A 22,930-nucleotide genomic window follows, 5' to 3' on the forward strand; every position below is an offset into this window, starting at 1 on the left:
GTGAAGTTGGCGCCTATGGTGTTGGGCACATTTTTAATACTGTGTAATCTAACCATAGCATCATAGGGTTTTGTAGTATTATTTTTTAACAGCCTGTGATGAGTCTACACTACACAACTGGTAGCACTGATGCAATTGCATTGCTGCTGAAAAATGAGTGCAGATTTTTTTAGTGTAGAGGTAACTAGGACCTAATCCAAAGACTGCAAAGTTGTGAGAGTGTCTTTCCATTCAATTACTTTGATTTAAATGAGCTTTGGATCAGGCCCCTAAAGTGGTTTGGTCACAGATTCTAGCCTAAAATAAAGGGACATTAATAGTTTTAAATGATGTGTAATTTATATGGGTTTTTATATTTAAAAAAAAAGTTTTCTTGCCTTTTAATAATGACATCCTAGATTAATAAAACTGGAAGAATCTTTAAAACCTATCTTTTACCCACTTCTGATGTTTCATCTCCATTTCATTCAGGTTGGACAGCAAAAATAGACTAGTCAATTTCACTTTTAGTTTCTAGTAAGTTTCAATATCCAGTTCTGCTCTAGCATAGTATTTGCGAAATGTCTGAATCCCAAAAAGTTGTTCAGCAAATATTTTAATTGATTTTTTTCTTGCAAAACTAGGGATTATTTAGATTTGCATTCATTTATTTATTTTAACTTTGGGACTAATGTTAACTGACCCTTTCTAAATTTTTCATTTAGTGCTGAGGTGTAATTTATGGAGTCCTTTTGTAAAGATATACAAGAGTGATTACAGAAATGGACTGACCTATGTAAAACTTTGTATGTGTAGCAAAGAATGCATTGATTATGTTTGTCTCTGGTTCCCTGCAGAACATTTTGTACTATCTTTGGATCTTGTATGAAATGAGAACTTTGTGTGCCAGGAAAATCTGGCTGATTTCATTCTTGAGAGGAGTTTATTTTGTAGTCTGTAGTATTTTTGGTTTTGATTGAATCTAGCAGAACTAGAGATCCATGCTGGATGAGTTTAAGCTGTATCTAAATCTGCTTTAAAAAAAAGTAATTGAAAATGTGCGAATATGTGTGTACATTACAACTTTAATTTTATATAGTGTTTATAAAAGCACAGTCTCAGTATATCCAGAGTTAAACATTAGGACCAAGAGAGAGAAATGAAGAGGTATAAACAAGGTAGCAAACAGATGGGTTGTGTGAAGGAGGTTGTTAGGGATGGCTAGAGCTGCAGAGGTGAATGCTCTCTCTACAATCCAAGGAGTTTGCAGAGAGTGAAAAAAGGGTGGTGCTAGGTGAGGGAAGTAGAGAGGCAGTGAAGTCCACAGAGTAGATCTGGTAAAATTTTGAAAAGCCCTTGAGTTATTTGGGAGCCTGAGTTCCATTGATTTTTAGTGAGACCAAGGATCCTCAATCCATTTGGACACTTTGAAAAGTTGTGTCCTAGGAAGCATTCATAGAGATGTTTTATTAACCAGAACAATTTTTAACTTGAACCTGAAATAAAAATAGGGAGCCAATGGAGTTGTTTGACGATAGGGAGGATGTGTTAGTGCTGCTTTGAACACATGTGAAGAAAGTCAGCAGTTTGCATATGCTGGGCTTTGGAGGGGCCAGAGAGAAGGAAAATATACAGCTGTCAAGGTGAGAGGAGATGAAGGCAGGAATGAGGATTGTAGAAGGGATGAATGTATGAATTACTACTGAGAGCACTCAGCGCTGAATTGTTAACTGTCTGGTGGGTTAGATTTCTGTTTGAAACATTTGAAATAAAAATCTGTCTAAAAAGACAGAGTAATTTGTTTACCTCTTCTCTTCCCATTTCACCTCCTTAATGTAACCTTTTCTCTCTTTCTGCCTGCACACTGCCTGCCCCCTTAATCACATTATCTCCCTCAAAAACTCAAACCTACTAGCCTTTAGTCACAGCAGAAACTAGCCATTTCACCTCACGTTGTCTTTTTTGCCCCTCACCTGGACAGCAATAGACTTTTAGAATTCTTGATCTCAGTTACAGCAAGTCAGCTAACTAGGGTCTTTGACTGAGGACCTCATATTCCAGAACGAGCATCCTTCAATTTTTGTTTGTTATTTTTTTTTGTCTAAAGAAATATATAGGTTGTAAAGATTACTGAATACTATTTGGAGTTTGTAAACAATTGTGTTGAGAGTGAATGCTAGCTGGAGATTGGCACAGACAGACATGACACTTAATGGTACAGTGAATGTCCCATTTGTTTTGTTGTTTGCAGTGAATTACAATCTGAGCCTTTGGTGGGACACAGTAAGTCTTAGTTGCTCCTTATCAGTAAACCTTCTGTTGCTCTTTATCTGTTGTTCAGGCCAAGTCCACTGCTTCAGAGAACTAGAACTTATTCTGAAAAAGTAAATGGGAATGGCACCTTACTAACTTTATTTTTCTGTATTTAACATATTACCAATCTGTCTCTTTAAGAAAATGAGAGAACACTTTAAGTCTCGGATGTTTGAAAGTTGTCTGTCCATGTAACTGTGAAAGGTTTAAGAGTGTAAATTTGTGAAGCACGTGGAAAAGAATATTATATTTGTTAGAAATATATTGAGAAGGGTTCCTGGACTATGGATTAGTTTCAATAAAATTCTAGTTTGTAGGGCTGTCAGATTTTTAGTTTGAAAGTTTCATACTTGCAGGTAGCTGGTAATATCTGATACTAAGTAAGGAAATATCCTCTGTACCTGAAAGTCAAATATCCTTCCATAAATGATTAAACGGATCTTAATGGTGCTTCTGCTATATTTGAAATGACATGTCCTTTATTAAATCATTGATTGTGGGTCTTATTTTTTTCTTTTTATAGAAAACCTAGAATAAATTCTCAGCTGGTTGCTCAACAAGTTGCCCAGCAATATGCCACACCTCCGCCTCCTAAAAAGGAGAAGAAAGAGAAAGTGGAAAAACAAGACAAAGAAAAACCTGACAAAGAAAAAGAAATTAGTCCAAGTGTTACGAAGAAGAACACCAATAAAAAAACTAAGTAAGTTTCAGGGGGACACTAGTAAGGTTTACAGTTAGTTATTCATTATGTAAGCTTTATTAATGATTGTCTTGTCAAGTAATAGTGCACTTTAATCAGCCAGAAAACCTATTATAATTTTTTCCCCTACTTTTACAGACCAAAGTCAGATATTGTAAAAGATCCTCCTAGTGAAGCAAACAGTATACAGTCTGGGAATACCACAACAAAGACCAGCGACTTAAATCACACTTCAAGGTAAGTTTAATATAGAATCAATTGATGTTCATTAGTTAGATCTTGACATCTGAGAATTGAACTGAAGGGTCCATATTGTGGGCTTTTTAATTGGGTTGACAGCCCTAGAGACGGAAGACTCTGATTTATCCACAGAATTGGTATGGCATGAACATCAGTAGTATAAGCTTCCTCTGTACCTGTGCATCTGAATGATTACCTGGAAAAGAGTAGCTTCAAATAGTGGAAGCCATTGACTCACTAGACACTCAGTCCTTGGCCTTCTGATAAAACTGTCATGTGTCAGTTGTGATGGTTTGTTGCTTTTAGGCAGTTAAACTGCTGTGTAGAAAATAGATATTAATCTCCTCAAAGGAGGGCATCTGTCAATTTCTTCTTACTTTTTCTCTGTTTATACCCAATAACTGTGTCAAGAGTGGATATTGTATTTACCTGTGCCCATGTCTCCAATTCAAGCACTATTTTGATTGTGTTCTTAGGGGACCACATGAAAGGCCTAATTAAACAATTCAGGTATTTACAAACTTTATTTTTGTCCAAGGATAAAACAGTTGATTCGAGTTGATATTTCAGATGGGCTTTTGCCTATGTGTTAGAGTTAAGTCCTATCCTCAGCTGTGCTGACATTGCAGGTTCCTTTTGAAATAAAAGCTATTTCTCCTTCTCCAATGCAGCAGGCCCAAATTCTAGTCGTCTTTACACCCTGAAGTCAGGGAGGCAACAAGCAGAATTTGACACCACAGTTTGACTACCTGTGTGAAAGTACCAAGGGGAGGAGAGTGCCTTTAAATTCCCTTTTGAGCGTCAACCAGATTTAAGCCCTCCCAGACCCTGAAGAATGATCAGGGGGTTTAGTCCCAAACATCAGGGTGGATGGAAAGCCACGGCTGTTACCACCTATCACACTCCTGCAGTTATCCCCTATTTTTTTGTCAGCATGTTCCAGTGGAGTCATGCTGACAGGGTATTTCCCAGCTGCAGCTGTACAGGAATCCCCTGAAGTGGTTTGGTAGCATGGAGTTATTCTGGACAGAAGTTAATGTGGCTTGGGGCCATGTTAAGCAGACCATTGAGAGGAAGAAGTCTGCTCAGTGCACCTGTCACTGTTCCAGCTCGTGCCAAGTGACAGCAGAGAGGAGAACTCAATAGCAGAGAAGGGCACTAGCAGACAGATCTGCACCAAGAGCCCAGTGACAAAATTCGGGCCAGGCTTTTTAGCTATTTCTGAGTACAAGAGAAAACAAATGAGTCTGTAAAGTTACAGGAAGAACTGGGTTTCCTAAAGGAAATGGGGACTTGGGGGAGAAAAATAAACAAACCTACTACACTTCCTGGAATATTTACTGTAGATACAAAGGATCTATCAGTATAGAATAGCCTTCGCCTACTGAGTCTCAAAGCTGACAAAATTGCCCAGATATGCTGAGCTAGTTGGCCTTTAGCACCCCCACAAGCCAGGTGACGTTAATCTTTTCATCTAAGTCTGTGGTTACATGGATGTGTAAATGAGTATATACATACTTCTGTGTATGGGTGGCTTCACATTAGAACTTACTGAAAGCACCTACGGTTTTGAAGAATCTAGTGACTAAGTGGAGGGGCAGTATTAAAGAAAATAGTTATTCCGTGTCAGGTTGTTATCCCAACATAGTTATAATTTAATATTTAAATGTGATTATTGTTTTTCCTGTTAAATTTGATGCAATTTTCTTTCTAGGTTACCTACAAAACACTGTTTTTAGAATGAGAAATTTACAGCACACTTTACTGAAGGTTTAAATTCACAAGAATATCGTTATTTTCCTTTTGAAACTATTTATCATTATTTCCCCCCACTTTAGATAATCTTGATGTAGAACCTACATCTGTTTCAGTGATTTTATAGGATAATCTTGGAAGGGGTAGCACTGGGATGATCATCTACAAATTCCTGACATCAGTGGAGATGCATCAAAAGTATAAAATCAGGTCCACTTCCTCTCTTCTCACTGTTCTAAGTTAGTCTAATATGACCCAACTGTACAGGAAAGGGTTATTTTCTGCTCAGTTGGAAAACGGGGGCCTGGTCTGGAAGAAAAACCTGTCTGTCTCCTATTTCCCTGAAAAAGGCCATTTCTAGCACTAGCGAGCTAGTTCTATTTGATGTCTGGAGAATGACCCCTCTGATTTCCCTAGTGGGGGAAGTTCTGCTGCATCAGTCTGACCCATGGTTGGAAGGGAAAAGAGTTGACTGTAAATCACAGGTAGTCACTGAAGCAGACATGGCATCCGCCAACAGCTAAAGGACTGCACATGGCCAGCAACAGCACACACCAGCAGAAGTTTGCCCTTAAATAAACTCATTGCATAGTATTTGTATCAGAATTTTGGACCAAATCCTGCAAACACATGAATGTCAGCCTCTGTGCAGAGCACAATCCTTTATTAGCTGGGTTAATAATTGCGTGATAGGGCATAAACAAATTACTGAAAGAATCCTGAGCTGTAAAAACCAATGTGTTCACTTTGTTTTGTCTCTTGACGGAGAAAAGCTAACACTGAGAAATGTCCTGGGTTTTACTTACAACAGTCTTCTGAAGGGAGCATTTTAAGGAATTTTATACTTGGATTGATTGGGCCTTTGATTTGTATAAACTCAGAATAGTTGAGAAGGGGAAGCCAAGTTGTCCCAGTGCCTGAGTTATATGCAGCTACAGTGTTCCCCACATGGGAATGAAGGTCCATATTCGAATGCTTTCATGTGGTTTTGTATTGCAAAGTCACAGCCTTGTCTCAGAACATCAGGGCATGTGATGTGACAAGATGGAGAATTCAGATAACAATTCTTTTATCTATCGCATGGGCGGGTGGAGGGGGGAAGATTCTGAAAATCTGTCTCCCAGCCCCATATGCCTGTCATCTTTGGTCTTTCTGGCTGAGTGGGGTTAAAGTTAATTCCCTACATCCAAGTAATCTCTGCTGTGCTTTGCAAGTCATCCCTTCCGTCTGGGGACTGCTGCTGCAGCCCTCACAGCCTGTGCTGTTGCAGGGAGCAAAAGGTCACACCTGGGTCACTTGCATGATACTGCACAGGATTAAGCACGGGGCTGGAACCAGAGCTCACTTCCAAACTAATCTGATCTGTCACGTAGTAGAAAGTTTGTTTCTGAAATATGGTTCCTAATCATTTTTTTCCCTTTTTTTTTCTATCTTGTTCTTTAGGCCCAGACTGAAAAATGTGGACAGAAGTACTGCGCAGCAGCTGGCAGTCACAGTGGGGAACGTCACAGTAATTATCACAGACTTTAAAGAAAAGACTCGCTCCTCTTCCACATCTTCATCTACAGTGACCTCCAGTGCAGGATCAGAACAGCAGAATCAGAGCAGCTCCGGCTCTGAGAGCACAGACAAAGGCTCGTCCCGTTCCTCCACGCCAAAGGGCGACATGTCAGCAGTTAACGATGAATCTTTCTGAAAATTGCACATGGAGTTGTGGAAAACTATGAATCAGGGTATGAAATTCAAACACTCCACCTGCCCATGGGGCTTCAATCCTGGAGAGCCTCATCTGTGCTTGAACACACCCTTTCTTGGACATCACCCCCATACTGATGCAACTAGGATAATTTCTGCTTGTCATGGGCATCTGGCCACCAAGGAATTTCGCACCCTGACAGTTACTCTTGACACTTTTATGTATTCCATTGTTTTATATAATTTTCCTAACAATCATTTATAATTGGATGTGCTCCTGAATCTACTTTTTTATAATATCTGCTGTGCACAATTTTCCATGAACATTATAACTTTTTGTTTTTTTGGAGTGTGTGGGGGGAGGGGAACGGGACTTTATTTATTGCATTCACAAACTCCATCCTCCTTTAGCATATCCTTTAAGTTCAGTTCTTCCTTCTTCCAGTTATACTGTGTACTATCAGTTTTGATATAAATTATATATAAATAAATATATAAATAAATATATATAAAGGGTTATTTGAAACCAATACATGGAAACGCTGGTGCTTGAAACACTGTGAAGTGAAACAAAAATATTGAACAGTTAAAGATCTGGGACAGTCTCCCTTTGTGAAAGTGCTGATACTGAAATGGAACCAGGCTTAGATGAAAAGTGTGTTCCAGAAGGTTTAAACCTAGACGAGACCTGATTTCTCCCTCCTCCCATCCCCCGCCAACTTTTAGCTAAACAGTTCTGGACAAATAGTTTTTATTATACATTGTGATCTGTAATGGGAAGACTCCTCCAGATAGCCTGCATTCCCAATAGAATAACTCAGAATGACAAATCACAAGGCTGTGTCCAATTGGAGTGTGCTTATTCAAAAGTAACTCAGCTGGTTTCAGAATGCCATGCATTAATGTATATTTTGTTTACTTGTTGACATGGCTGTTTCTTTCATAGCCAATCATACAAAAATTTGGTATTCTGTAATTTTGATTAATTCCATCCATTTTCCAGACTGGCATCAATGACTGAGGTGACATTAAATCTCTGTGGAGTGGCTGTTTGCTTTAGAATTCAAGGCAGAAGGGAGCCCTAAGACTGGAAGCTTTTTTGAGCTGGTGAATCAAACCACTGCATGTTCACATCTGATGTGGCTTGATTCTTTCTTGGTCAACTCTTTTCATTTCTGTCTCTTTCTGTTCTGGGGATTATTTTTCTGTTTAATTGAGTTGGGTTTGTTACTCCCAAGAGCAATTTCTGAACAGCATATCATCCAACGATGACATATATAGGCTTGTTAATGTTTGGACACTTCTAGATATTCTGCTGTGGGAGCTACAGTTGAGAAAAAACTTTCATGCTGGTAAGTGAGCAACAATGCTGCTCATGTTGATGGTCCGTGTCTCTTTCATTCTTGCTCTGTCTTTTCAGACTATAAACTTCTTTCCGGGTCTATTAGCATTGCTTTACAGTTTACCTTCTGTGCATTATCCTGCTAAAATAATAATCTGAAGAGGTGAAACAATTTTTTTTTTTTTTAAGATTCAAGCTCTGTTTGTCTTTTTATCCTTAATGATGTGGCCCAGAGTGCTTTGCAGTAATTTCAGGCACAGAGTCTGTAGCTTTATTTAACATCAACAAGATAGCTTTTGGGTGTTACACTTGGAAAGAGGGCCACTTCTCGGTAACTTGGTGCCAGCTTCTTCCATTGAGAATTAGTTGCCTGGTCAAAATAACTTCTGTCTGTGGAGGCAACTGAATAAAATTCTGTTTTGAAATCAGCTTGGTTTTGAGTAGCAGACATGTAGGTTCCTTTCAAACTTAGTCTGTGCTTAACTAATCCGTTACCAGCTCTGCTTGCATTTGTAGAGTGCAAAGCAGTGTCTTAACAGCTGCAGTTTTATTCTGAACATGTTAACATGGGCACTCTCTTTTAATTCTGTTTTATATCTGGGATATAAGCTATATTTACCTTTTTTTAAACCACATTTTTAAAGTATTTATTGAAAAACCAAAGGAAATCAGATGCTACCTTTGAGCATCAATATGTTATACATAGTTTTAATACTATAAATTTCTCAATCCACATTTTAACATTAGTGGAACATTGCAAAGACATTCCTTTTCAAGTTTTAATGTTCCTTTAAGGGTCTCAGGGAGGGTAAACCGGTCAGCCATATTTATTTATTTTACTGAGATGTATTGGAATAATTTTTTTAAAGAGAGATTTTTCTGAAGATGCCCCTGAACTTATATATTTTGCACTGCTTTATAAAAGAACCATAATCAATTAGCTTGAATGCATTTGGCCTAAGCCAGGAAAGTGTGTAAGCAGGTCTAGTCCTACTAACTTCAGTGGGGCTATACTTATGCTTAAAGTTACGCATGTGCTTGTGCGCTTTGTTGGCTGTTGTACTTGGTGCAAAAAAGCACTGTATGTACCAGAAAATTACTTCATGTTAAATGAATAGACCCATAGGTCATTTGAAAAAGCTTTAACACACAGTAACGAGCTACTCAGAGGCTACTGATTAAGTCAGTGAAATCTTCTTTGGTGGCGGTTTATTTCGGGTGTGCCTCCTTGATAAATTAGCTTATTGTAAGGATGGAGTGGAAAATTGCTTCGGTACAAAAGAACTGAAACTCTGCATTTGAACCTAACCGGGCCACATTTTTAACTGTTGTGTTGTGGATTTGAAGGATAGTGTTTACTTTTACACTTTAATTTCTGAAATTGATAACACCCTTAAGGCATGTATCTGGAAATGGATTTCCCTTCTCTTTCTGCATTTTCAGTTTACCCTGCTATCGTTAGGGAGCATGTTTTAAAAATAAAATAAGACACTAGTGTAAAGGAAAGACCAGAAATGCTTGGTATTCAGTGGCACAGAAAGCAGATAAGAAAAGCACAGTGTTATGTTTGCAAGTTTCAACTTTTACACACAAACACAGCTTGCCTGACTTGCTCAGTTTGACATAGTCATGCAAAAGAAAAAGTAAAATAATTTTAACACAGACTATTTATTTTAATCAAAACACTTTGGTCATTTCAAATTGGACAGATTTAAAATTTGGCAGTAGCTTCTGTGAGTTTATTTCCACTGAGATATTTTCACCTGCCTTATTAAGATCATTCTCAGTCTACTTTTTTAAGCTACAATAAACTTAAATTATTGAAAATTTATTAATTGCTGACTATATAATAACCTTTGCTTGTATGTAACCGAAACATGGTTTTAAGAGCCAACATTTAGAGTATGACAATGGAGCTGAACAGTTTTTAATGCGCAAGCAGTTCTGTTCTTGTGTATGACTTGTAACCTTAATTTACTGTGTAAAGATGGTTACATTATTTCCTTAGCTTTGTTTGTTGGAGACAAATATAGAATGCTTGTTTAAGTATGTCAAAACATAATCTTATCTTGTGGATTTTTATGTTAATGTATTATACGAGCTATATTTTTCATTTGCCCAGAAAGACAGCTTGTATAACGCTTTTGAAAGTTTCTCTGCTCTGTAAAGTCTTTAGAGCTGACAGTCCTGTTAGGTTTGTTTTGATCTTCATGCTAAAGTGTCAATGGTGGTTTTGTGAACTGGTCAGAAATTCACAGGTCTTAAATGTTTTCGGGAAATTTATATTGGACACTGCTCTTTGTCTAGCAAATAAAAGATGTTAATATATTCCTGTTACTGGCATGTGCACGACTGTTATTAGAAGCCACTTTATCATTTTCCTGCTTTAAATAGAAATGTCTATTTATGAATTCTGCTTGTAGTTTTTTTCACAAATAAAATAGTAAAATTTAATTGAATCTGAAAGCTCTCTTTTTTGGGAGATGCCAGTATTCAGACAAGGTGAAAAGCTTGTATTATTGTAGCTGCTTTTCTGCAGAATGTACAGAATAATTATATATGGGAAACAGTTCCTGTACTCCAATCCTGCAAACACTTAATGCACATGGTGAACTTCACGCATGTGAGTAATACCATATTGTTCACTGGGGCTAATCGCATGAGTAAAGTTGCAGATGTGTTTGCAGAATTTGGGTTATATTGCTTTGCAAATAACAGAAATAGACAATTTCTCCCCCTCCCACTTATGCAGCTATGGTGAAGTTTAGTGCAAAGAATTTTAGTGAGAGCTCCTGGGTTATCTCGAGCTACTAAACTCTTCAGAGTAAAATTTTATAAGACTTTAATTGGAAATCTAGATATATTTTTGCATTGTAAAATACTGCTATTTTACAAGTAATATTTGCTTGCACTGTCTAGGAAACAAGATGGTATGAAATACTGAACTCCTACCGGTTCTGGGGTCTTTTTAAGTGATTGAGTAATTCAATAGAACTGTACAAGTTAAATGCTAAATTGGAAGGCTTAGGACCCAAACAGTACACATGATATAGGGGAAAAGAGGAGTATTATTCTTTCCAATCTAACCAACCATAAAATTCTTGCACTGAAACACATGGAGAGCTATCAAGCTAAAAGCAGTTGGGATTCTTTTGTGTCTTATAACTAATGTAACTAGAAGTTGCTTAAAAAAAAATCCTCACTATAGATCAGGGGTCGGCAACATCTGGCATGCGGCTTACCCTGGTGTACTGGGCCAGTTTGTTTACCTGCCGTGTCGGCAGTTTCGGCCGATCGCGGCTCCCACTGGCTGCAGTTCGCCGCTCCAGGCCAATGGGGGCGGTGGGAAGCCGTGGCCAGCACATCCCTCGGCCCGTGCGGCTTCCCACCACCCCCATTGGCCTGGGACGGCAAACCGCAGCCAGTGGGAGCCACAATCGGCCAAACCTGCCAACGCAGCAGGTAAACAAACTGGCCAGGTCAGCCAGGGCGCTTACTCTGGCAAGCCGCGTGCCAGAGGTTGCCAACCCCTGCTATAGATGCAAACTGTTTAAATATTTATCTCACTTGCAAATGTTTTAAAACAATAAGTAGCAACAGGAAGGTAGTTTTAGAGAGCCCGGAAGCATTGGTTGGTGCATCACAGAAAAAAGTAAAGAAACCGGCCTTGCCTCAAAAAAATGAAAGTGTAAGGCCCTGACTCTTCAGGCAACTGGATGAGCAGACCTCAGAGTCAGCGTAATCATTTGCAGGATTGCGGCCTCAGCTTTGATGAGAGTGATAGAAAGGAGAAAGTGAGGACTTCAGTAATAGGATCACTTTTATTAAGAAACATACACAGCATGAAAGATCCATTAAATTAGTGTTTTAACCAGCTACTTGTAGGGAACAAGGCAAAAGCCAGATGTATTTGCATGCGGGAATCTAGTTCATAGCAGCTGTTCAACTTCTGCCCTAAAATGTCAAATTTTAAAGTGTATATTGGTCATGGTTATAAAATAGTATCCTGCTATTTCATTATACAAAATAAAGGTGATAAAACTCATCAGCTTGTATGTCAGCTAATTTGAAAGCTTTTCTTTACTGGCTTTGTAGAGAAGAATAGGGATAGATGCACCAAAGAGGCGCCAGCTGTAATAAGAAAGTAGAAGTCTTTTAGAGTATGGTGTCACTTTCAACATCCATTGCAGAACCATGAACTCACTGGGTTAGTTTGGGCACAAAGGCTGAACAGCCAAGAGCCATGTTTTGAAACTGTGCCCTAAAATTCCATAATTTCATATTAATAAGAGAATTTTTTTTTGTTAGTAAGGGCTAGATTACAACCAGTTTGAAAGACCCATGCAATCAATCCTTTGAAAGACACAAGGCCATGTGAATTTCAGTCCAGGGCTATGGAGCCCAATTATCAGCTACACCAACTAACAGTCTTTATCTGACATAAAAATTAGTAGGAATCCTGATCTAGCTTTATATCAACACAGCGAATAAGAGTTCTGAGGGTGGCATCTGCTGTAAAAACTTGCCGTACTAATTAAATAGGAACAAAAAAGTCATAAAGAAGCTAACAGGATAATTAACACAGAAAGATACCCCTGAAGACTGGGTAAGAGTATTAGAAACCCACAGCAGGATTACTCTATTTAACTACTAGGCAGACACCCTCATAGTGATTAATTACATGTAACTACCATCAGTTTTATTGCAGTGAACTCACAATTGGAGTTTCTAGGGCTCGAGCTGAAAATTGTCTACAAAAGAGATGACAGATGTGACGAATGGCAGTTTCTGCCCCAGCTGTAGCAAGGTGTTGGATTACAGACCACTGAGTGCCGTGTCAAATCAGGAAAACACCAGAAGACAGGATTTGTGTTAGATCCAGAGAGTAGGCAAACCCTTCAGAATCCCATGGAGACACTGTTACATCAGAGAAGAAATGGCGGCTGCTTTTGTCATTAGGATTGTAGCTGCTTCCCATCCGTCCTTGCAAGGCTGACAAAACTCCAGTTTCTTTAATACCCATGTGCAAAGCAAGCAGAGACAGCAGCCTCTTTGGAACCACTGTGAAGATCTCTTTGGTTGAGGTATGTGAACTCAAACAGCGCCGTGCAGTCTAATTAGCAAATACTTCTGTTCCACTGAATGCAAGAACAGCTTGCAGCAGGATGATGTGCTGCTCTTTTAATTCTGCTTTGAATGTGCAATTCTCTTCTCAATGGCTTTGGGCTTGTTTCCATGCCAATAAGCTCAGCACTGTCCACGCTCAGTCTCTTTATAGAAACGTGTGCCTATCACTGGCTGGCAGTGCTTGCTCCGTGCTAAATATTAGTCTGGAGTGATCCCTTGGGTAACTCCATTGCTTTAACTCCATCTATCATCCTTAGCCTCCTTCAGTCCAATGTTAAGATTTTCGAAAGTGACTAGTGAGGCTGGCTGCCTCTGTTTTTGTGTGCCCTATCTGAAAACATCTTGAAATGGCTTGATCTTGCAGAGGATGGATGCTCACACTTTCTTGAAAATCAGGCCCTTTTCTGGGAGTCCCAAGTTGTACTCTTTGGAAGGAGTCACTTCTTGGACATTGCTTAATGGTGACCAGCTAAAGTTCTAAATAAGTAGTCTGACCTTGGTATATTTGCTCTCGGAATGAGGTTTTGTGCGGTAGCCATGTGCTCAGGAACCTGATGACATGGCTGTCTCACCTAGGAGCTCTGGAGTGGTCTCTAACTTGGTTATACCTGGTTAGAGTTCTTCTGTGATACGGCACTGAGCCCCACAAGAGTTATCCAACTCTTGAGGCTTGTGGAAGGATTGTGTGGAAAGAGCCTGGATTTCCACTGAAGCAGCAAGGAAAGGAGGATTTGCAGCTCAGGTTGCACAAATAATCCCTGGCAACTTCTTGGGGTAAAAGAGAGATGATCAGGACACATCTGAGGAAAGATACTGTGATCTATGGGATTTCAAATCTGTTCATGCTGCTGTGCATAGCTGTTATAAAGCCTAGGAAAATATTTATTTACATTTTCCTAGTTTTTCTTGTGTATTGGTGGTTTCCTTCTATAATAGTTATATAATTGCTAATCCTATTTTTGCGTCTATAATTGTTAAGCCAAATAATACAGATCTATTACTTTCACTAACCTTGGGATGTTTGCTTTACATTTATAAGAAATCACTCCCCAGGGGTGGGTTGAATCTAACATCAATCCATCCTTTGAAACCTGCTATCCTGTTACCATTATATCTAATATAGAGAGATCAGCGAGACAAAGTTTGCCCTACGTAGTATACTCACAAAAGGAAAGGGGTGTGTGTGTGTGCGCAACCAGCAACAACAAACTTGAGAAATTCCAAAAAGATTTTTTTTTAAATAAATGCTTAGTTTCTAAGTACCAACAATGCTGCCACAGCCAAATACATGATGGCAAGAAAATGAGCAGTAAAGAGCAATAGCTATGAAGCTTTATTTCTTTGCTTTGCTCTTTGGCTTTAACTGGAAAATATGGTAGCTGCAGTCTTGCCAACTCATGATGTTATCACAAGTCTCATAATATTTACTCCTTTGTTTAAGGTCCCAGCTCATGGTGCTGACTCTCAAGTTTCCTTTTGTTGAAAAAGAAAAGTTTCTAGTCCTCTTGCTTGCAAAGGGTTTAAATGTAACCTAAGTACCCCCTAAGGATCTGAAACCAAGAAGTCAAAATCCCTGAATTCATTATATTAAATTAAAAAATCAATCTATTTAGGGGCCTGATTCATGAGTGTTTTGTTTTTTTTAAACCATTTGGTGTTGGCAATAGTGCACCTGATGTGTCTGAACGGGTGTTCCAGCATGCTTGTTTGCTGTTTGCTCACAAGTATTTTCATTTTCCAAATCAACAATTACACTTGAGTCATGCTGTGAAAATCCAGGTCCTGGATTCCCTGGAGCTGCTGCTCCCTATTTCCTCCTGCCAGCAGGTGAGTCAGAAATGTTTGAAGCATGTAACCTGACAGTTCACTTAAATGCTCTGAAATATCCTGTGTAACACACATTTGAAAATTGCACATCAAAAGCTTTTAGGACGTGTTCATTGGTTATCGCTACTAGAGCTGGCCCGAAACCTAAAGGCCCTGAAAGGCTGTTGGAGGCTGTAGGTGAGTGCTGGAGAAAGCTAGCAGGGAAACAGTGAATTTTAGAATGGCCCGGGGAGTGGAGCATGTATGCAATCAAACAGAGCTCCAGCATGCTGCAGCAGGACAGCATGTTGCACACAGCAAAAGAGGAGGGACTGATAATGCATCAAAACAGTTGTTTGCCTGGTGCCACACTGTGCCTTTCATCTGCTGTTTATGGGGCTTTCTGCTGTACGGCTTGCTTCAGATTGTCTGCCTGAAGAATGCGGCATTCAGACATGTGGTTTGTATTACCCTGCACGTCGTGTGCAACTCTGTTTTTAAATGTAAAACCCAGAGCAGTACAGAATTGGTAGAGCCATTGATTTATTTGAATTACACCTTTCCCCTGCAAGTTAAAAATCTTATGATTTAAAATTGAAACAGGCTCAGGGCTGCAGAGACATCCTCAGCAACAGAGTAAATACATAAAGCTGCAGAAAGATGTGATCTCCAAATTTCTCTGTCTAATGTCTGCTCACCCACCTCTGCTGGCTCATTTTAGCACTAGTAAGAATTGGCAATGTATCACTAGGCATAAGAATCTCAACTATTCTGCGTAAAGCTTAGCCTGTTATCACTGAATTGGAGCAGAAAGATTCAGCCCACTTGCTACTTAAGTCAGTTCTCAGAGAGGCTCCCAATGTAGTTTATATAAAATAATAAAACAACTTTAGCTACCTATTAGATTAAACTGATTTCTCTAGAATATCGGTGTCTAGAAACATAAAGAGAGTATCAGAGTAGCAGGTGTTTCTAGCAGGAGAGATCTTGAGCTTCTGTAAGTGCCAGTAGATATGGACTCTGGTAGTGATATGTAACCTTTCCAGGTTGAGGAAGGACAAATATCTGCTCTCATATCTGCAATGGTTAGACTCATGGCTGCTGACTGATCTTCTCTGGGAAGTTCAATGTAGAGATCGCAGGACAGTTTTTTCAGTTTTGAAGAAATGGTATTTTTCTATTGACCGCATCCAGGGCTAATTCACAGCCACACCAATTATAAATCCTAGCATCCGCCACTGTTTTTTTAGCTGGAGAAATGTGGAGGCCAGCCGTTCAAAAGCAGAAACAATTTTTTTCCCCATTTATCGTTTTACTCTGCTTTCTTCTAGACAAGTTGAATAATGTAACATGGAGTTCTGCTGCTTTTCTGTACGCCTTAGCTGCTCAGATGCCATTGTAACACTCCACTACCACCTTGTTTACTGTAACTAAATGAGGCGGCTACTGCTGCTGTTTCATTCCTCAAAACAAACAGCTTTATATAACCGAGCACACCAGCCTTGCCCTGCAGCTGTAAGCTGGAGTGTGATCATACAGACAGCCCCTCTGCTCATTTTGCACTGCCAGGGCCCGGCTCCACTGTGATCAGAGGCTAGGAAGAAAATGGGCATATGCTCTGGACAACCACACCAAGAATGGCCCGCAGCCTGGCTGAGTGCTCTAGCAGTGCTGGCTATCAACCCCCAGATGTCATTCTCATTGCTTGCTGGATCACTTTGTCCTTCAGCAGCACAGTCTTGTTGGTGTTGAATTGGAGGCAGACAGCAGCTGATTTCCAGGGCTGCTTTAGTGTCTGCTAAGCCAGTTACATGGGTGGGATTTTCAAGTGTTTGACAGAGTTGGCACGTCCATCTCCCTTAGGCATTTTTGAAAATTCCACCCATTATCTGCTAAGCAACCACTATGTGCTTCTGGGCTGAGCGCCAGTTGGAGGAGGATCAGAGACTGTCTGGGGAAAGATGCCCTACAGGCAGAGGGATGCAGATCAGAGCCTGTCATCTTCCTGGGAGCCATACTGGGCCATGCCAATGTCCCTGACTGCACGATCCTTGTGGGACACCCAGCAGTGTGTCAGGAAGCTGGAGGAGGTTGGATGTGCTCACAGCTGGGCATGAGGGAAAGGGGGGGAGCATGCCTGAAGTTGAGGGATATTTGTTAAAAAAGCCCAAAGCTGTTTGCTGCAATCTTTTTTCATCAAGCTGGTTTCAGGGGAGGTAGTAGTGGCCACCACAGTGTGTCTGGTCTCTGAAGAATTCTGCATAGCTTGCAAGGGACCTGAAGAGATCATCTAGTCCAACCCCCTGCTCAAAGCAGGACCAATCCCCAAATGGTCCCCTACAGGGATTGAACTCACAACCCTGGGTTTAGCAGGCCAATGTTTAAACTACTGAGCTATCCCTCCTCTTATTACCTCACCCACTCCATGTCTTTCATATCCTGGGACCATCTAGGGCAGGGGTTGGCAACCTTTCGGAAGTGGTGTGCCGACTCTTCTTTTATTCACTCTGATTTAAAGTTTCGCATGCCAGTAATACATTCTAATGTTTTTTAGGGGGTCTCTATAAGTCTATATTTTATATAACTAAACTAGTGTCGTATTGTAAAATAAACAAGGTTTTCAAAATGTTTAAGAAGCTTCCTTTAAAATTAAATAAAAAAGTTTATCTTACGCCGCCAGCCCGCTGCTGGTCTGGGGTTCTGTTCACCTAGGCCGGCAGTGGGCTGAGCAGGGCCTGTGGCCAGGACCCCAGCTGGCAAGGGTCTGGCAGCCAGAACCCCAGACCGGCAGCTGGGACTCCAGACTGACAGTGGGCTGAGCAGCTGAGCCCACTGCTGCTCAGGGGTTTCATCCGCCGGCTCATGCCAGCTGGGATCCCGGCTGTCGGATCTGCTCAGCCCGCTGCCGATCTGGGGTCCCGGCCCTCCCCACTTACAGTAGGTACCTACCTTCCCCCTAGTTCTGGCCCATTCTCTTCCTCTCTCTGCACAGAGCTAGGGTGGGAGTGGACTGAGCACAGGGCTGGGGGTGAAGGCTCTGGCCAGGAGCTAGAATGAGGGAGGGAGTTCAGGAGGTTTGGGTGTGGGGGCACTTACCTGGGTAGCTCCCATTTGGTGCGAGGGGTGCAGGTGGGAATGTATGGGGTTATGGTGCAGGAGCTCCTGTTTGGTGCTCAGGATGGAGTTGGGGATGTGGGGAGTGCAAGAGTCAGGATGTGGGGAGTGCATGGGGTGTGGTGTCAGGGCAGCCTCCCTGCTCTTTGTCCCCTGACTGTCCCCCCAGGACCCTACTCACTACCTCTCCACTGACTGCTGCCAACCCTTATTCACACCCCCACCCCCAGCCAGACCCCTGGGACTCCCATGCCTACCCAACCATTCCCCACCCCCTGACAGGACCCCAAACTCCCAACCCATACAACCCCCATGGCTCCCTGCCTGCCCCAACCCCTCTCCACACCCCTGCCTCCTGACAGGCCCCCTGCCAGAACTCCTGACTCATCCAACCCCCCCCCAGCTCTTTGTCCCCTGACCACCCCCTCCAGAGACCCCCCCCACCCCATCCTAACTGCCCCCCCAGGACTCTCCTTGCTCTCTGTCCCCTGACTGCCCTGACCTCTATCCACCCCCCGTCTCCTGACAGACGCCAGGACTCCTATGCCCCATCCAACCCCCCCTCCTTCCTGACTGCCCCCTCCAGAGACCCTCTGCCCCTAATCACCCCCTATCCAACCCGTCCTGCTTCCTGTCCCCTGACTACCCCCACCCCTTATCCAACCCCCCTTGCCCCACACCCCTTACCATGAGGCTCTTAGCAGCATGTTCTGCTCCGCACAGAGCCAGACATGCTGCCCCGTGAGAGCAGGCAGCCCCGCTCCTCAGAGCGCTGCACATGTGGCAGCATGGCTCCAGGGAGGGGGGAGCAAGTCTGCCTCCCTGCAGAGCCAAACACTGCCCCGCGGAGGCACGCAGCCCTGGCCCCCAGAGCGCTGTGTGCGTGGCGGCATAGCTCCAGAGGTGGGGCCAGCAGCTTGTTGCGCTCGGCTGGGGGCTCTGGCCCAGGAGCACGGACCCTGCGGCTTGCTGCGCTGGGAGAGTGGGGCCATTTTCCCACCCCTGCATTAGGGTGTGCCTGGCCACACCTGGCACACCCTGTGCGCACGCCTATGCTTCTGCCCCCTGCTCCCACGGAGGAAGCGGAGATTAGAGAAGAGCAGGCTGGGCCGGGCTGGACTTTTAATGGCACGCTGCTGTCTGCTGGGACTCCAGCAGGCAGCAGCGTGCCATTAAAAATCAGCTCACGTGCCATCCTTGGCATGGGTACCATAGGTTGCCAACCCCTGATCTAGGGTGACCAGATGTCCAATTTTATAGGGACAGTCCCAATTTTGCGGGCGTTTTCTTATATAGGCGCCTATTACCCCTGACCCCCGTCCTGATTTTTTACACTTGCTGTCTGGTCATTCTAGGACCATCACAGCTTCTACAACACTGCAAAAAGCAGTTTGTATCCTTAATCCAGATGCTCCTGCCCTTGATTTCCCTCAAGGAGAATGTGTAAGGCCTTAGAAATCTTCCGTGCAAAGGGCTTGGCTGGACAGGCGATTGTAGGTGCTTGGACACTGATGGACAGAATATAGCAGATAGGGGAAAAAACTCACAGTGAGCCAAACTGTATCCTCATGTGTTTGCTGCAGGGTTTGTTCTCCCTACCAGGAAATGGTCGGGTTGGTCGTGTAGTTAGCTGTTCCCATCGCTCCCCAGTTATTCAATAGAAACGTTGTTGGTGTGAACTTAGCAACCTAAAAGCGGGGCTGGAGTTAAAACCATGGCCTGGATGTAGGGATAAGTGCTGCGCTGTGCTGGCAAACCCAGAGGGGTTTCATTGTTACTGCAGTGCTGAGCTTGATGGGTGTGTGACAGGCTATGACAAGGAGCTAATTGGGAGTCACTGTTATACAATAGCAAGGAGAAAAATGACTGATGGGAAACCTGCACGACTGCAAATGATCATGAAATGTGATGACATTTTGAGGGGGGAAGGGGGAAGCTGAGACAAGTCAGAGGCAGTGGGTGCAAGGGAAGGCTGCTCTGGGAAGGTGCTAGGTTTGGGTGTTGTGCGGTGACTGGCAGCTCTGACTCAGAACAGAGGAGTCTGTTGCCTGCAGCCACCTTCGCTCGGCTTCCAGGGAAGCACTGAAGTTTCCCGCTTGGAGGCTGCAGTGTGAAAGCAGCCAGAGTCCCATGAATCCACAGGGCAAGCCTGACTGTCACTGGCAGGGGTGACGCAGGCAGGCAATTCAGCCATAGCTCGGTTTGCTTTAGAGCCCTGGGTGGGACTCCTCTTTAACCCTGCTCCTATTATGGCAGCGCGTCCTCTGGGACCTGCGGGATCCCAGTCCAACTGCAGGGCTGTAGGCAAGTCCTGTGCAGGGCTGTGGTTTGCTTCCAGCTTATCTGGGGGAAGCACGTGGGACTGTGTGTGTGTGTGTGAGCACGTGTGCTGCTTGGCTAACAAGAGCAACTTGAGCAGACCTGTCCCTGTGCTGTATTTACCCTGCCAAGAAAATCAGAGAACAGCAACACGAAAACAATCTGAACAGGAGTGAACTGAGAAGGGAGCATGGCCTTCAATGTTTTCCTCCTTTACGCCAGCCCATAAACCAGCCCCTGGGCCTACCAGACAAAAATGAGTGCTGCATTTGTTTTGCATTTTTTTTTTTAGACCTTCCAACCGGCAAGTGTTCTCTTTAGCGGGGCATGTACCCACATGCCCTCTTTGTGATCAGCCACTCTGCAGAGGGCGAATATGTTACCAGCCAGACAAAATAGGCCATTCTTTTAAAAAGATTTTGTGCCTAGCCCCTCAGTTGCCATAATCACCTGGAAAATGAACAGCACCCTGTGAGGTGGTGAAATAGGTAGGTAGGTATACTCTGGTTTCTCTTCAGATCGTATAAATTTTTCGCCCTTTACTAATCCCATTTTACAGATGGGGAACTGAGGCACCGAGGACTTGTCTTCGCTGCAAAAGTTAACTAGTGTCACTCCACTTGACCACATTGCGACGAACCACTCCAGCTGTGCAGAGTGATTGGGTTAGCAGCTGATGGGTAGTGCTAGCTGGAGCTGAATCAGTAGTGCTCACATATCAACACCTCCTCTCCTGCAAAGGGACAAGTAGCTAGAGTTTAAAGCACCACTGAATAGAGACTTTGTTTGTGAATGGGAGTCAGGGGCAACTAAGGATCCACAGGGCTAGAACCTGCACTTGTGGGGTCCTGGAGGACCAACACCTCCACGTTGCCACTGGGGAGCAAGGCAAAGGAGCATCTGAGAATTAGTGGTGGGTTAGGCACTGCAGAAAGTACCGCTTGGAGAGGCCGGAGTGACAGAACCCTGCGGCCACCTGATTGGTCCACATCAACTTTTCAAACCAAGAAATTGTCTGAGCAACACCACAGAACAGCTGGCTACTGTTACAGATTTCGTCTTTTGCCCCATTTTGCTCCTGACTCCTGCCTTCAAACCTGACCCAGCATGATGCCTATCTGCTGATGTGGCTTGGTAACTACTCTCAACTCCTCCCTTGGACTCCTTGTCCGGCTGTCTGCACCTCAACCATTATAGAATCATTCAAGTTAGTTTGAGCTCACGCTACAGTGAAGACAAGACCTTACTGACATGATCAGGGTCTCACAGGGAAGTGAGCCCAGCTCTCAAGTCCTAGGCTGGCTCCCCAACCACTGGGCCAGCCTGTCTTTACAACTCAACTATGAAACCTAAAATGATAAGGTAAATGTCACCATTGTTAATGATTCACAGCTGACTGCTTTAGCGGAGACATTTAGCTGCTGTACTTTGGGCCTGAGTTGTTAGCCAGTGTGCAGGGCCTTGATTGGTTGGTTGTTAGGAGGAGGAACTGATGATCCGAGCAAGGTATTTCTCTTTATTTACCAAGCATGTACACACAGTCCTGTGTTCCCTGGACACAAAAGGAACAAACAGTACCAGGCAGTTTCCTTGCTCACAATTTCCAAGCCTGCCTTTCCTGTGCCCAACAAGCATCATCCCCCTGCTTCCTCCCAGGGTCATGCTCATGACTACTTCTCTTGCTGTCTACTAGATAGTGCTGGCTTTCTACCTCTTATGTGCGCACACGCACGCACACATACATACACACACTCCCTAAAATCCCAGCTGTCCAGAATTTCCAAACCCAGCTCCCAAAACTTCCAGCTTCCAACTACCCTGTAGTTTTGTGTTGTCAGTACAGAGCAGTGGCACACTGAAAAAGCTGGAACAGAGCAAAAGAAACTGAATTCAATCTCACTACATTGCTGTCTGTCGCAAATGAAGCAAATACCATACGTTCTATTGAAACTACAGGACGACAAAAGCGCCAGTGTGGCCAGCGCTATGTTGCTCACCTGTGGACATAGCTATGGCTGCTTGTTGGGGACAGTTTAATTATGCCGGCAGAAGAGCTCGGTCCTGCCAGCATAAAGCGACTACACCGGAGACTTCTGCGCAGCTGCAGCGGTACAGCTGTAAGGTCCGCGGTGTAGCCACCACCTTAGATACTACTAGCACCTTGACCAGGTAGACGTAGGTCACAGGTCTGATTCCCGTAGCAGCTCTCACTTGGCTTTGGCACAGCCTGCTTTTAATGAGCAATGGCAAGTTAGCTAGGATCACTGGATTTATTGCATATTATTTGACTGATGTTCTGACTTCCTGCTAGACCAGTGACCCCCAAACCGTGAGGAACCGCTGCTCAGGGGGGCGTGGAGCAATGTCTTGGGGGGACATGGTAGGACCCAGGCCAGCCCCCACAGTGGGTGGGGAGGGAGGAAGTGCCATCTAGCCCCACCCTGCCCCCAGCTCTGCTCTGGTCCCAGCTGCAGCTCCAGTCCTGGTCTCTGGGGGTGTGGGCACATTCCATTACTGGTAAGGGAGCACAAGAGGAAAAG

General features: G+C 43.2%; 1 protein-coding gene across 1 annotated transcript in view; it reads left to right on the top strand.

Moving 5' to 3' along the window:
- The window catches only part of RYBP (RING1 and YY1 binding protein), a 71,189-nt gene extending 60,706 nt beyond the window's left edge, over positions 1 to 10,483 (top strand). Inside the window, exons 3-5 of the mRNA XM_030569893.1 lie at positions 2,816 to 2,992; positions 3,131 to 3,229; positions 6,431 to 10,483. Coding sequence (XP_030425753.1) covers positions 2,816 to 2,992; positions 3,131 to 3,229; positions 6,431 to 6,683 — 529 coding nt within the window. The 3' untranslated portion in view covers positions 6,684 to 10,483. The remainder of the gene's footprint in view (positions 1 to 2,815; positions 2,993 to 3,130; positions 3,230 to 6,430) is intronic.
- Positions 10,484 to 22,930: the final 12,447 nt, after the last annotated feature.

Source organism: Gopherus evgoodei, chromosome 7 (assembly GCF_007399415.2).
Source record: "Gopherus evgoodei ecotype Sinaloan lineage chromosome 7, rGopEvg1_v1.p, whole genome shotgun sequence".
Taxonomy (NCBI): domain Eukaryota; kingdom Metazoa; phylum Chordata; order Testudines; family Testudinidae; genus Gopherus; species Gopherus evgoodei.